Here is a 15546-nt window from a genome sequence, read left to right on the forward strand (position 1 = left end):
CCCCCCCCGCCCCTCCAATAGGAAGGCACCAAGTGGATTTGGCCTTGGGCAGTTAGTATTTTTCATTAAAATTTTAAATTGATTATATGAATTAAAATAAAATCTTGTATAATATCGCAAAAAATAAGTTAAAATTGTGTATGAGGCCCTATTTGAGCTCCATTTTTATCTTATTAAAATGAAAAATATGACTGTTATTCGTCATATCAATCCACCATTTTTGAATTTCTATCTCTTGTATAGGGTCCGTAACGACTCTATTTTTCATTCTCATTCTATAAATAATGTGAATGCATTGTTATCAATACCCATATGTAATATGTACAAGATTTCCCCCCTCAATATAGCAAGAATTTTGATATTTGTACATCGAGATTGTATCGACCCCTCACAACAAGGGGGGTTTAGGACGAATAAAAAAAATCATGAACCCTCCTATTATGAGGAGATCGGTACACTAGGTGTCAACCCCGGTTTACGAGTATCACGGTTGAGATATAGCGAGGTTAATTGCCATAAATTTCGGCCGCTAACTGCTATCTTCTCATCTTGAATTAAAATCAATGCCCAACTGCCCACGCACCCTGTACCCTACTGAGTTCCCCCACTTTTTCCCTATTTAAAAGCATCAACTTATTTTCCCAGCAAACGTAATCCGATTCCACCAATGGAGGATGAGGGAAAACAGGAAAATGGTATCATTAAAAATGAAATCCAAAGAAAACTGAGAATTCTTTGCCTCCATGGATTCAGAACGAGTGGTGAAATCCTGAAGAAATTGATTTCTCGATGGCCCGAATCTGTTCTTGAGAAGTTGGATCTTATGTTTCTAGATGCACCTTTTCCTGCTCAGGGGAAGTCTGATGTTGAAGGGATTTATGATCCTCCATTCTTTGAGTGGTTCCAGGCCGATAAGGTAACACTAATTGTTATTTTCTTCCTCTTTTTTATTATGACTACTGTAATGCGTTTAAATGGGCATCGCCAATATTGAGTTCGAAGTTGTCCCACTACCGCCCCAAGCAAGCTTCGGTCGCAAGCCGAGGCTTGTGCAAGCCGTTTATCGGCTTGCGTGGGAGTCAGCTCGCCCTAGGCTCGCGAAGGTCTTGAGGCGGGACAGCCCGATTATAGGCAAGGCAAGTCGAGCTCAATTTTCTTGAGGCAAGTCAAGCCACTCCCATTTAACACCCATAGTTGTTCATGTTTCTTGATCAATAACTGCATAAGGAGGCAGAGAACTCTCTTGTTGTATGTTCATATTTTGGAAAATGCTTCTTATACATAATTATTTAAGTAATATTTTAGAGAGTCAAAAAATAAGTGGAGAAGTTATTTGATTGGTGTGATATTTTTATATTTGATAATAAAGAGATCTTAATGAAGGATTGGTTATGATTATATAACTGACAACAGATAAATAAAGATTTCTGGTTAAAAAATGTCTAATATATGTTCAGCAAATTCTTTTTGGATACAAATTTATAAGTGATTTATAAATTCAAATGAAGTTAAATATTAATTTTGACCATATATTCATAACTATTACTCATTATTATCCGCACATTTTATGAGACTCGTTACTATTCTTATTTATAAACCAATTATAAATTTGTGAAATGGAGAAAATTGGCAAAACATGTATTTTAGCTTCAAAAGTTTCTTTATATGATAGGTAAACAAGTTAATTATAGATACGTTTGTATCTATATCACTCAAAAAAGTTAATTTTATGATACGGTAAGAGTAGGTTCTCACTTAGCAGTTAGATAAATACGCTTGGCTATAAGATACCAGAGGTCCAATTAGAAAGCAGTTCAAGCTTTATGGATATTTCTACTTGAGTTAGAACATTGAGAGAATTTTCTGCCAATTTACTTTTAAATTCATTAAATGATGCCAATTATTGTATTGAAGTACATATGTTTATAGGATTTCAAAGAATACTACAATTTTGAAGAATGCCTTGATTTCCTGGAAGACCATATGCTAAAGCATGGACCATTTGATGGTGTTCTGGGTTTTTCTCAGGTATGTCTGCTTTGCTTATAAATTTGAAGTAGGTTAAATGAATCTTTTTGTCACTTCCAAAAAACGGAGAGGGAGAAAGAGATTCATTAACTTTCATTATTTACGCGGTTTCTCGATAAATTTAGAGTCGACTATATGAATCTTTTCAATTCAATTCAGCAAAAAGAACGGGAGATTCATAAATTGTTACAATATTTGGGACTCATTAGTTTGTGTATCCGTTTGATAGGGGGCACTTTTATCAGCAGCCTTGCCCGGAATGCAAAGGGAAGGTGTAGCACTTACCAAAGTCCCAGATATTAAGTTTCTCATTTTAATATCAGGAAGCAAATTTGGAGGGTCCATGTTTGGGTTGCCCAAACTTGCCACCAATGCATTTTCATCTCTAGTCAAGTGCCCATCACTGCACATTATAGGTATTGTCAATTCTCTTCATTTTACGTCTTTGCTTGTCGGTTTTGTGTTCGAGTATGTTGCATACTTACTGCTTCAGGCAGGTTTGATTTGCAGTACTAGACAAAACTTGAAAATACAAAATTGAATGAGATTTTTTACTTTTAATAGCCTGTCTAGTCCATGATTCCAAACATGCTACTAAGTAAAAGAGGTTAAATTAGGTTGAGTATATTGCTATATTTAAAAGCGTTTACATAAAATTATCTCAAATTTTATATATATTATGTATATTTTCCAGGTGAGTTTGACTTCTTGAGGGAAGAGGGCGAAGCTTTACTGAACTCTTTTGTGGATCCTGTTGTGATTAACCATCCCAAGGGACACACAGTACCAAGATTGGGTGAGTATGGTTACTTATTTTTTTGGTGATTTAGGTTAGTGAAAAACTTAAATATACGTTTGTTATGTAATATTAGATCAAGTTAGACAATGAAGAATAGAATTTACCTTTATTTTCCCTTTTAATATTATCTATCATTAGTCAGTCCTCTCTACCAAACAAGACGTAATGAAATATAATTTATTTTTATTTTTATTTTTATTTTTATTTTTGATATTAAACAAAATTTGAAGCTTGTTTGTCATTGATTATTTTGAAATTAATTTTTCCCCAAACAATCATATGCAATCACAAATTTTATGGAATCCACATATGTTTTTGCTATTTTTAACCACACCTTACTCAAAAAATTATTTTTCTTTAAAAAAAAAAGTGTTAAAAGTGGTAGATTGAGATGTTTGCCTCAAATTGTATGACTTTGTTTTGTTGCTGCAGTTGGGGAAGACCTTGAGAAAATGCTGGGTTTTATTCAGAAAATGCAATTGCATGAGGTGTAAAACTTTTTTGTGTTGAATCTATGCTTTACTTCACACGGTCATGTTCATGAAATGACAAAGTATGATTTGTAATGTAATGAAATATTGTAATTGTAGATTTGGACTTCAACAATGAATCATCCGCTGTTGATTTATTTGTGCAGCATCTATTGTTTGGAAAATTTTAGTTTGTCATGTGCCCTACATATGTAAATAATTGTGTATAATGATATCTTGAAGTTAAGCTCAAAATTAAAGTTATCTAATAAATAATTAAACTGTTAGGCTTGGGGTATCTAAATAAAGTGTGGGTCGAATAATATGTATAGATATCAGATTTCTTTATAATTGTATTTTATGATGGGCGAAATACATATAGAAATTATATATAGGATTATGGTTTCCAAATCATATCAATTTCTTATTCTTTGTGTCATTCTATCAACGCAAAAATACAAGAGAAATCATATTGAAGATGAAGATCCAATATTCACAATCAAAAATCAAGAAGGAATTCAAGAATCAAGATTATAGATGAAGAAGCAAAACTAAAAAAAAAAATGAATTAAAGAATCAAAGAAGGCAAAATTCAAGATTAAAAGTGAGGAAGCCAAAAATGAAAAGATTGGAGTTCAAATTTCAAGATTCAATATCCAATAATAAAGAATCATTCCAAAAAATTAAGGTATATTCTATATTATTAATTTTCTTGGTGATTTGACATGGAGGATTTTGATAATAAAAAAATTTAGATTTTTAAGTTCTAAAGTTCATATAGTTTTATAAAGTTTAAAATTTTATAAAAAATTACAGGTGGTATCGGAGCCGAATACATGTTAAAGCATTGGGATGAAAAAAAATAAAAAATTTGTGGTTGAAATTCATATATTGAGTTTTGGAATATGAAGTTTCGCCATAAATTTCAAAATTCAGAATTTTTTCAAGAATGAATTTTTAGGGTTGAAAGTCATAATTTGAATTTTCCAATCTAGGATATGAATTTTAACCCTAAAATTCAAAATAAGATTTTCGAGATTTTTCGAATATTCTGGTTCAAAACAGCAGTTACGGAGCTACGAAGTCCGGTGGCTGTTGTAAAGCAACGTGACCAGCGTTGGTCTCGCCGACCTAGTGCTGCCTTGGCGCAGTGCCCAAGTAGCGCCGATTTTCTGGTCATGCGTGCATGTGTGTGTGTGTGTGTATTATTATTTTGTTTTGGCCACAAAAGAGAAAAATAAAATATAAAGGGACAATCAATTTTAAATTTTGGTGCTTAATATTTATTTCGGATTACTAATTTTCTAAAATAGATTAGTTAAAATAATATGTTGCCAAAGTAACTTCTCTTGCCTAAATTAATTTATTTGAAATATTAGGAAGGTTGTACGTACATAATTCATGCAGATATTCACTTGTTTAAAGGAATGTCAATGTTTGGCCGAATCATTTGCACACCTATGATAATGAATATGTGACAATCGTAAAGTTTTCCATTATGTGAACATTGTGTCGGTCCAAAGATAGCCTTAATCATCTACACACCTGTGATAATGAACATTGTGCCGGTCCAAAGATAGCCTTAATACGGTTTTTCACGTGAACATGTTATTTAAGTTTTGGTTCTCTATTCGGTTAATCCATCTGCTTCTACAATATCTGTTAATATCAATTCAATTCCAGTGCTTGAACCAAAGCTTAAGAGTTGAAAAGAGAATGTTTCTATTGTTTTTGACGGCATGGATCTAGACCTTGCGTTAAGGATTATGCAATCCACTACTCTTACGAATAAGAGTTCCACTAATAAAACTGGATTTGAATAATTGGGATCGTTCAAACTGCATAAATCTTATGATTATGAAGCTTGAAATTCCAACAACATTCAAGGACACTATGTTCGATAAGGTAACTACCAAGAAATTTCTTAAAGAAATATTCCAAAATGCTTTACGAAAAAAGCGGTACGATCAAAACTAGCATGCTTCTGACAAATTTGGTTTCACTAAAGTATAATGTTAAAGAAAATATATGGGAGTATATCGTGGATGTATCTCATCCTACTTCAAAATCAAAGACATTTAAGTTTGAGTTGTTTGATGACTTGCTCGTGCATGTGGTTTTGATTTTTTCTTCACAATTTGATTAATTTAAGGTCAGTTACAGTTGTCAAAAGGGAAAGTGGACTCTTAATGAGCTCCATAATACGTGCAAGAAGAAGACAGTCTAAAGTAAGAGAGAACTAGATATATTCACTTGACAAGTACCTCTAAACACAATTTGAAGAATAAAAAAGTTGGATCTAGTTTAGTTAAAAAGATATAGCAAAAGCCTGAAAAGGATTAATCATCTTATTATTTCTTTTGTGAAAATTTGGAATATACAAAGAGAGACTGTACTAAATACCACGCTTGGCATGTGAAGAAATGTACACTTCTTACTTTGGTTTATTTTGAGATTAATTTAATTTCAATAATTAGACACATTTTATGGATAAATTTATGTGTCACTATTCATATAAATGTATCTATGCAGGGTTGCTTAAACAGCCTAAAGTCAATTGATGCTGAAATATTCATATATGTGGGGCAATGGCGAATTCGTTAAGGTAGAGGCTATAAGGACTTTTAGGTTATTATTAAAAATGGGTTATTATTTGGATTTGAAAGAGACATTTGCAATATCGTCTTTTTGGACGAAATTTGATTTCTATTTCTACATTGAATGAATTCGGTTACTTCTGTTCAATTGGAAATAGTCAATTTAGTTTTTTTTTTTTAATTCAAATATTGTGGATACCAATTCTTTATCTTATTATGATAATCTATATATGCTTAATACAATTGTCTCTTATAGGCGCGTCAAAGAGCCGACTCGTGAGCTGAAACTTGAGGTTCGAGCTTGCCTTGAGTAACATGGTACGAGCTTTTTTCGGGCCCAAGTCAAGCCGAGCTTTTGCTCAACCAAAAAATCTAGGCTTAACCTGAGCTTTCGGGTCAGACTTACTGAACCGAGATGAGCCAAGTAATTTTTTTTTATAACTTCTAGATAGCTATCAGTAGCTACGAAGTTGCCTTCAATTTTGCTACCTTAACCGGCAACAAATCTGCTGCTTGTAACAGATAGCTAAAGCCGCCTTAACTGGCAACAAATCTATTGCCTTAAGAAGTTTTAAATGTGTGTGTGTGTGTGTGTGTGTGTGTGTGTGTGTGTGTGTATATATTTTTTAATTGTTGCCATTTATTTATTTTTAATTTATCAAGCCGACTTGGGCCGAAATTGCCCGTGTGGCTCGTTAGGCACAGCTCAGTGCCTTCGAGCCACAGCCGAGCCTGCTCAGACTTTTTCATGGTCAAGCAACGGGCCGCCCAAGCTGAAGAGCCAAATTTACATCCATAGTCTCTTATAAAGAAAGCATTGCATGTAAATTTACGTGGTATTAAACATAAATTAACCAATGAGAATTTTGTTTCGTTATGACACAAGCAATTAAGTCACATCTCTCAAAAGAGAATGTAAAATCTTATGTTAGAAGGAATTCTTGATTTCTTGAATTTTTAAGGCTCAAGTGTTTATGTTAATTATATTAAGGGAAAACAAACAACTATAAAAAGATAGAACTTCAGACATCTTAGAACTAATTCAAATGGATATCTGTAGGCTGTTTCCTTTGACTTCTTGAAATAGTTAACAATAATTTATTATGTTCAAATGCGATTTTTTCTCACTATGGATACATATATATCATCTATGAAAAATTTCAAACACTAGACATTATCAAGGTATAGGAAGCTCAGATTGAAAATCAACTCAGTAAAAGAATTAAACAATTCAAATCTTACCGTAGTGGTAAATACTATGACAAATATGACGGATTAGGAAAACAATATTCAGAGCCTTTTTCTAAATTCCTAGAGAAATGTGGAATCATCTTATACTATACTAGAATATCTCTAGGTTGAAGCACTAAAGACTGCAGCTTAAATTCTCCACAAAGTTCCAATTAAAGCAACTGTTAAGGGTTACAAATTTTAAAACTCCCATAAAATTTTGAAATCAAAGAATTTGGTGATGCTTCTTTTATGTGAGGGATACAAATACATCAGGATCGTTCTTGTGATATTTTTGTATTATCACAAAATAGTTATATCGATAAAGTTCTTAAAAAATTTGGGATACAAGTATGTAAACTAGGTAATACCCTTATTAATAAGGAAGACAAGTTTAGTCTCAATTAATGCCTCAAGAAAAAACTTAAAGAAAGGAAAATACAAAAAATTCCCTATGCTTCAACAGTTGGGAGTTTAATGTATGCTAAGGTTTGTATACGTCTGGATATGACTTTCATTATTTGAATGCTAGATAGTTATTTGAAATAACTATATGATAAATATTTGGAAAGCAGTCAACTAGGTTATTCGGTATTTATAGATAATTAAGAATGATACGATCACATTCGGAAAAATCAGATCAATTGAAGATCATTGGATATTCTGATTGTGATCATGGAATATGACTACAAAATTTTGTTTCTAGATTGTACATTTTAGATGGATTTGAAAATTCACTTTAGTTATTCTATGACAATGGCAATCTTATATTCCAACATGAACTTGACGATGTCAAAATTTATAGACATTAAGTTCCTTGTTGTCAATGAAAGAATTCAGAGTATTCAAGTTTCTATGGAATAATTAGGACAAACTCTATAGTTAAAGATTTGTTTACTAAGGGGCTATCACCAAAGGTCTTTCATGAGTATACTGCTCGCATTGGTGTTGCATTTTTTTTGATGATATGTTAGTTTAATGAGAGTTTGTATTCGTATGTTGTCAGTTTTAGACACATAATTCTATCCATGGATATTCGATTTATTTTAGAAATAAAGTATTCGGTTCAGTTCCACTCTGATTAAAATTTATGGTTGATCTCATTAAAGAATAGGGTAGGACCAGTTCAAAATAGGCATGTTTGGATCACATTGATTGTACTTTCTATGCTACACATCTACACTTAATCTTTATCATTTGATTGTGTTGATATACGTGACCATCGAGGATTTAGTTATGATTTTCGTAACAAAGACAACTTTGATCTTATATTGACATAATTGATAGACGAGATTGTTTGAAAATACTTTTGGCTATGATAACAAAAGTTTTGACGTCATAAGGTTATACACATTTATCAGGTAACATATGCGGCCAAAGTAGGAGATTGTTGGGAAATTTTAATTTGTCATATGGGTATATATATGTAATTAATTGTTTATAAGGCTATCTTAAAATTAAGACCAGAGTGATATAATAAATAATTAAACTGTTGTTGTTGACTCCAAAATATGTTGCCAACAGATGCCGGTCCCACTCGCGCACACGTGGGCGAATGTCCAACACGCTATGACACGTGGACGGTCTACAACGAACGATACTAAGGGCGTGGGAATAGCCCAACGATGTGGGACAGTGACGTTCGGAATCCGACGAGTTGTTCGTGATCCGATTGTACAATAATTACCAACCGGTGTTCGTAGATGTATATGTAAATGTGTATAAACTCGATTTGTGTATGTAAGTAAATGAGAGAGAGTTGAGTAAAGTGTAGTTCTTTGTATTGATTCTTGCATTAGCCTTTTGATGTTACACAAGGGAAGTATTTATAGTGATACATGTGAAATGGGAGCACTTGGATGAGGTGGCACGTGTCATCATCTCTTTGATTCAAATATCTTGTCCTAGGTATGGGGCTTGACTTGCTAGCTTGCTGCACATTTATTGCTTGTGCAGAGTCTCCATACTAGTGACAAGACTTGACATTTATGTTTATGACAAACGTTCCATCAATCATTCGAATAAGATCTTTGTGTAGGCACTCTCTTGGGAGAAGTGACCATGGAGGATGCCCACTTGTGGTTTGAGGGCTCCTGCATCGGCTTCGGGGCGTCGGCCATTTCATACGATACTTCCACTTGAGGGCTTCAGCTATCTTCAACCAGTTTCAGCATCATGGCTTCGAGTCATAGGCCTCGGCATGTCGACCTCGGGTACATTCACAGGCCTCGATCAAAGGGGGCCTCGGCTAGTAGACCTCGACTTGAAGGGCTTCGGCCATAGTCCACCTCGCGATCTATGACACCTTGGTTGAAGGACCACGTGGTTCGCCTTGGGTGGGCCATTGGCCCAGGTAGGTTGGCCAAGTATGACAACATGTAACAATAGTCCCCCAAGTCCAAGTATAGATATTTATATCATGGTTGGAGTTAGAGATGTACTGCTGTGGGTGACTGGTGAAGAGCCGAGGCTGTGGTGAAGGCGAGGCAGAGGTGGTTGGGAAACCAAACCTGCAAGGCAGGTTGGCTGAACGTTGAAATTGAAGCCGAGGTGGTTGAGAAATCAAACCTACGAGGCTTGTTGGCTTCATCAGCCGAGGCTCAATGGTAATGATTGTGCGTCGATAGCTGTGCCAATGATTTGATGTTTTGTGCTTATTTTCGAGGAAAAGTGGCTGGTCCGTCCGACTTCCAAGGCGCCTGCTGCCGTCGATTAAAACACAATTATGAGGACAGCTAGAGGTTCTAGAAGCAGACGCATTGGATGGGGTCGTAGGAGGCACGTTTGAATCTGAGGCGTAGGGTAGAAAAATCGTTTGAATTCAACGCCTCGGATTTGATCTACAATGGATGGTTCAAATTGGTTGAGTTTCGATCTAACGGTTGGGGTTCGTCCTGGACCTCTAAAAAGGGTAAGAAAATCCCATTTTTTAGGACTTTTGAAAATTTGCAATTCGATTCTCTCTCAAATTCCTGAACTTTCCAACGTCAAGGCTGCCTGTTTTTTATTTTCCGACTTATCTCCGTTCGTAGTGTTCTCTTAGGTATCATTCGCAGAAAAACCTTATTTTTTTGTGTTTATTCTGTGAGATGGAGTCCACCTCGGGTAGGGAGTTGGTGACAGTTGCGTCGTTAGATTACGAGGTCAGTCAGGAGGGGGATGCCGAGGCTGAAAATTATGCCATGACTGAAGACCCAATAGATTATATTGAAGAGTGGGGGCGTCTAGGGTGCCCTCAAGTATGACGTGGAAGAGGTTAGGGGAGATCAGGGAGAGATACAGTGTCCCCAACACCATAGAGATGCTAGTCCCCGAGCCAAATGAACAGGCCTGCTATCCGAGGTCCGGATGCGTGGCAGTCAGTGAATACCTGTTTAAGGCAGGTATGCGTCTTCCTCTGCACCCCTTCTTTAGGGCAGTGTTGAGGAATTTTATGTTGTCGCTGACCCAGGTCCTGCCAAATGGGTGGAGCCAGTTGGTTGGCTCATACTGCCTATGGAAGGAGGTGTCACTTGGGAAAGACATGCCTCTCCATGTATTCATGACTCTTTTTCAGCCTCGGATTATTGGGAAGGAGTCCAGGGGGTGGTATTATCTTACACCTTGGGGGGCTCACGCACCCTTTGTGGTGGGGCTGCCTTCCTCCATTAAGGGGTGGAAGGAGTCCTGGTTCTGGGTGCGGGGAAAATGGCAGGCAGTGGAGGGGGACAAGACCCTTTCTTGCACAGTGCCGACCCAATACTACGAAGCTCGTGAGTCTCCCAGCCACTTTTTGTAGTTCTGGATTGAACACTTTGAAAATTTATAACTGTTGGGGGTTCCATTGCAAATTGTAGTACGAGGTTCGAGCTCAGCAAGGAGGAGTTCGAGGTGATAGAGGATATCTACAAGAGGCCTTTGAAGCTCCGCCACTTCGACCATCTGATCGATCGGAGTCGCTACTTTCTGGATTTTAGACTAATGGCTTCCAGAGGTACGAGGCTCCCATAGTTGTAAATTTTCTTGTGTTTTTTATTAGACATTGATGTGCTGACCTGATGCTCTTATGCAGATAAATTCAAGAGGAGAGAGTACCCAGCTCCAGACATGGCTACAATTATAAAAGCCACCACCACCGCCAAGGCTAGGGCCTTGAAGCCGGGGTCTAGCGGGGCTAAGGAGGTTCGAGGCAAGGTGGAACGCCTTTCTAAGGACAGTACTCCAAAGGCTTCCGAAGAGGGAGCTTCCCAGAGGCAGGAGAAGCCAAAGGAGCCTCGGGGAAAAGAGAAAGTCCCAGAGGAGGCGAAGAGGAGGAAGCTGGTACACGTTAGTAGCTCGTCCGGGAAATTTGGGACGTCAGTGTCCCACGAGGCCAAATCAACAGGCAAGCCAAAACTGCTCGCATCTGCCTCCAAAGCCATCAAGTTAGAAATGGTCAGAGAAGCTGAGGCCGAGGAGGCCAGGGAGGAGGCTGCGAGGAGGGCTGCTGAGGCTGCCGAGGAGGAGGCAGCTAAACAAAAGCCTATTCGAGAAAAGGAGAAGTCTCGAAGCTTCCTAGCTGGAAGGGAGGAGACCTTGGCCCCTGCTTTGGTAGAGGCTCTTCCCCAGGAGGTCCGAAGCGCTACGGAGAACTTTTACCGGTTCTGGACGGACAGGTGGCAGCTACATGCCTCCTCCTGCGATGCTACCGACTTGATGCGGGTGTTGGTGAGCCAAAGCGTCAGAACTTTTGGCCTCGCTCTTGAATGCAGGGAGGCCCTAAGTGATTTTTAGACAAGGACCAGGTCTTCAGAGGAGAAGACGGCCTCCCTTACAGAGGAGTTGAAGGCGGCTAGGGCCGAGGTGGAAGAAGTCAGGGCCCAAAAACTTGAAGAAATGGCCAAGCTGGAGTCTGCCTTGGCCCAGATTGAGGCCTTGAAGAAGGAGGTCCACGAGTCACAGTGCGAGGTGGCCTCCCTTACAAAGAAGGTGGAGGTCTCGAATGAGCATCAGAAGGTGACCGCCGAGGCCCTGGAGAAGACAAATCTCTCCTTGGTGGGTGCCTAAGAGGCTAACCGGTTCTTGGAAACCCAACTCAAATGGTATGTGGATGATGCATCCCATGCCAGAGAGGAGGCGCAACAGGCGAGGGAAGAGGCGGTGCAAGAGTACGTTGCCAACTTCCACAACACAAACGAGTATAAGAGTTTCAGTGCATACTGGAGAAACTTTGCCTATGCTGAGGTGATGGAGTGGGTAGAGGAACTGTATCCCAATTTGGATCTGACTCAACTCAGGTCTAAATTCGTGGATGAGGTACCTCAGACCCCTGCTGAGGACGTGCATGGTAATGAAGCAATTGAGGTAGGGGAGGCAAATGCCGATGCTCAAGCTGCCGAAGCCCCAAGTACAGAAGCACCTCTCCCATCTACCCAAGCTTAGATTAGTTTTCTTTTTAGTATTTTTTGAATGTAATGGTCTGAGGCCTACTTTTGTAATCTTTCTGAAGATTAATATAATGCCTATTTTATTCATTGTTGTTTCTTTATCAAGTGTACGCGCCTCGTTTAAGCAAATGAACTTAAAGGTTGACAGTAGCACCAACTAAACCCTAACCTGGTACTTTAACTTCAATTACTTTAAACAACTGGATTGAACCTCAGACTTAAGCAAATGAACCTCGGACTTAAGTGAATGAACTTTACAAGCATAATAACTGTTTAAGCCTCGGACTTAAGCAAATGAACTTTACTTAAGCATAATAACTGTATGAACCTCGGACTTAAGCAAATGAACCTCGGACTTAAGCATAATAACTGTTTGAGCCTCGGAACCATTGCACGTGAGGTGGCTTCTTCTCTTGGCATTTTGTCTAGCCAAAGGGAGGCATGTGCTAGAGCCTCGGAGTTCAAGCGAGGTGGCCTAGAGGTGGGTCGCGAGCCTCTCCTCCGAGGTTACGACGCATCCCAAACACGGTAGGTGGTGCAGCCATGTTGAGGCTTCTCCCCTTGGCGTTTTGTTTATTTTGGCCAAAGGGAGGCATGTGCAAGCTCCTCGGAGTTCAAGTGAGGTGGCCCAGAGGTGGGACGTGAGCCTCTCCTCCGAGGTGTCGAGGTAGTACAACACGTTAATTTAATCACTGAATTTTATTGAACCATAGAAATGTTACAAAGGCTGGGAAAGGTCATCCAGCAAGATAGTACATTTATTGGTAGTAGATTCTGAGGTGTTCAATGTTCCATGGACGGGGTTGTGCCTTGCCGTTCATGTCTTCAATCCAGTAAGTCCCAGGTCGGACTTCTTCTCTGATTTTGTATAGACCTTCCCAATTTGGGCCAAGGGAACTGGAGCCAGGTTCTTTTGAGGAAAGGAAGACCCTCCTAAGTACAAGGTCGTTGATTCGAAATGACCTCTTCTTGACTTTCGAGTTGAAATATCTTGTCATCTTTCTCTGATATGTGCCGAGCTTTAATTGGGAGTCATCTCTTCTCTCTTCGACGAAGTCGAGGTCGAGCCTCCGGAGCTCATCATTAGTTATCTCGCTGAAGTACAGACGTCTTGGGGATGGAAGTTTGACCTCCACGGGGCTCATAGCCTCAGTTCCAAATGCCATGAAGAAGGGTGTTTCTCCTGTTGGGGTCCTGGTGGTGGTTCGGATCGCCCAAAGGACTTGGGACAGCTCAATAACCCAGGCCCTTTTGATACATCAAGCTTCCTTTTTCAAGACTTGCTTGATCGTTTTGTTCACGGCCTCAACTTGGCCGTTTGCTTGGGGGTGGTGAGGTGTGGAGAAGTGCTTCTTTATGCCAAGCTCTTCGCATAATTCTCTAACCTTCTTGTTGTCAAACTGTCTGCCATTATCTGAGATAATTGAATGGGGAATTTCGAACCGGCAAATAATATTTTTCCATAAGAACTTGGAGGTGTTGGCTTCAGTGATTTTTACCAGTGGTTCGGCTTCGACCCACTTCGTGAAGTAATCAATAGCTACAATTGCAAAACTTGCCCCTCCTCTACCTTTAGGTAGGGGACCTATGAGATCCACACCCCATTTTGAGAAAGGCCAGGGGCTAGAGACGGTGGTCAGCTCCTGCGATGGTTGTCACTGCACCGGAGAGAAGCGCTGGCATTTATCACATTTTCGTACAAACTCGAGAGCGTCCCTCTTTAGTGTGGGCCAGTAGTACCCCTGCCTCAATATTTTTTGCGCCAGAGATAGTCCTCCGGAGTGGTTGTCGCATACGCCTTCGTGGACTTCCCTCAATATGTAGGTAGCCTCTTCTCCTCCGACGCACCATAGGAGTGGGGAGGAGAAGCTTCTCTTGTAGAGAATGTCATCAATGAAGAGGAAGTGGGCTGACCTCCTTCTTAGCTTGTAAGCCTCATTCTTGTTAGTTGGTAGTGCCTGTTCTTTGAGGTATGCTACAATTGGTTGCATCCAAGTGGGAGTCCCAGCGACCCACATTACAGTTGGGGCCTCGATCGAAGGTAGGAGGAGGTGCTCAATAGGTACTATTGTGAGTAGCTCTGAGTCCTTGCTGCTAGCTAGCTTTGATAGTGCATCAGCATGCGCATTTTCGATGCGAGGGATCTAGATCAACTCAAACTTTTTGAAGGATGGGATGAGATTCATCACCATTTTCAGGTAGGAGGCCATCGTTTTGTCTTTGGCTGAGAAGTTACCATTGACTTGGCTAACAACCAGCTGGGAGTCACTACTGATGAGTAGCCTCTTTACTTGCATTTCGGTGGCCAGCCTGAGGCCCGTAAGAAGTGCCTCATACTCTGCTCGTTATTGGTAGCTTTGAATCCGAACCTCACCGTCGATGTGAGCTTGTGACCTTTGGGGCTGATGAGGACAACCCCAGCGCTGGAGCCAACATCCCCAGCTGACCCATCGACGAAAAGATTCCACGTGGGGGGTTCGATAGGTTCCATGATTTCATCCACCTCGGGTAGGTTGGCGAATTCAGCCACAAAGTCAGTTAAGGCTTGCCCTAGCCTTGAATACAAGGTCAAATTCACTGAGTTCTACCGCCCATTTCAATAACCTTCCTGAGGCGTCAGGCTTTTGGAGTACCTGCCTCAGGGGAAAATTTGTCAGTACATGGATGGTGTGAGCTTGAAAGTAGGGTCTCAATTTCCTAGAGGCCGTTGTTCACGAAATAATTCTTTCGATTTAAAACTACCGCAAGTGTACGGTTCGTAACAAGTAATAAAGTGGATTTTTAAAAGTCCGAATATCGTCTCTCAGAGATTGAGTAGTTCAATTCTATTTAATTTAGCCTTAACCGAATCTAATTGAGTGAAAATGTGATCTAAGTGCAAAAAGCCCCAATTTCAACTAAAAACCCTAATTTCAATTGAAAACCCTAATTTCTCAATTAGAAACCCTAATTTCGAAATTTCTCTAATTAAACGACTTAAACACTCAAGTAAATGAAATTAAGCAAGTTTAAAAGCT

General features: G+C 39.2%; 1 protein-coding gene across 1 annotated transcript; it reads left to right on the forward strand.

The window, feature by feature from the left end:
- The first annotated feature begins 550 nt into the window (after window positions 1–550).
- On the forward strand, window positions 551–3466 carry LOC111397139 (esterase AGAP003155-like). The gene is made up of 5 exons (XM_023023898.1): window positions 551–916; window positions 1930–2028; window positions 2258–2444; window positions 2723–2824; window positions 3260–3466. Exons 1-5 carry the CDS (start codon window positions 668–670, stop codon window positions 3319–3321), a joined length of 699 nt encoding a protein of 232 aa, XP_022879666.1. The 5' UTR covers window positions 551–667; the 3' UTR covers window positions 3322–3466.
- Window positions 3467–15546: the final 12080 nt, after the last annotated feature.

Source organism: Olea europaea, chromosome 7, assembly GCF_002742605.1.
Source record: "Olea europaea var. sylvestris chromosome 7, O_europaea_v1, whole genome shotgun sequence".
Lineage (NCBI taxonomy): Eukaryota > Viridiplantae > Streptophyta > Magnoliopsida > Lamiales > Oleaceae > Olea > Olea europaea.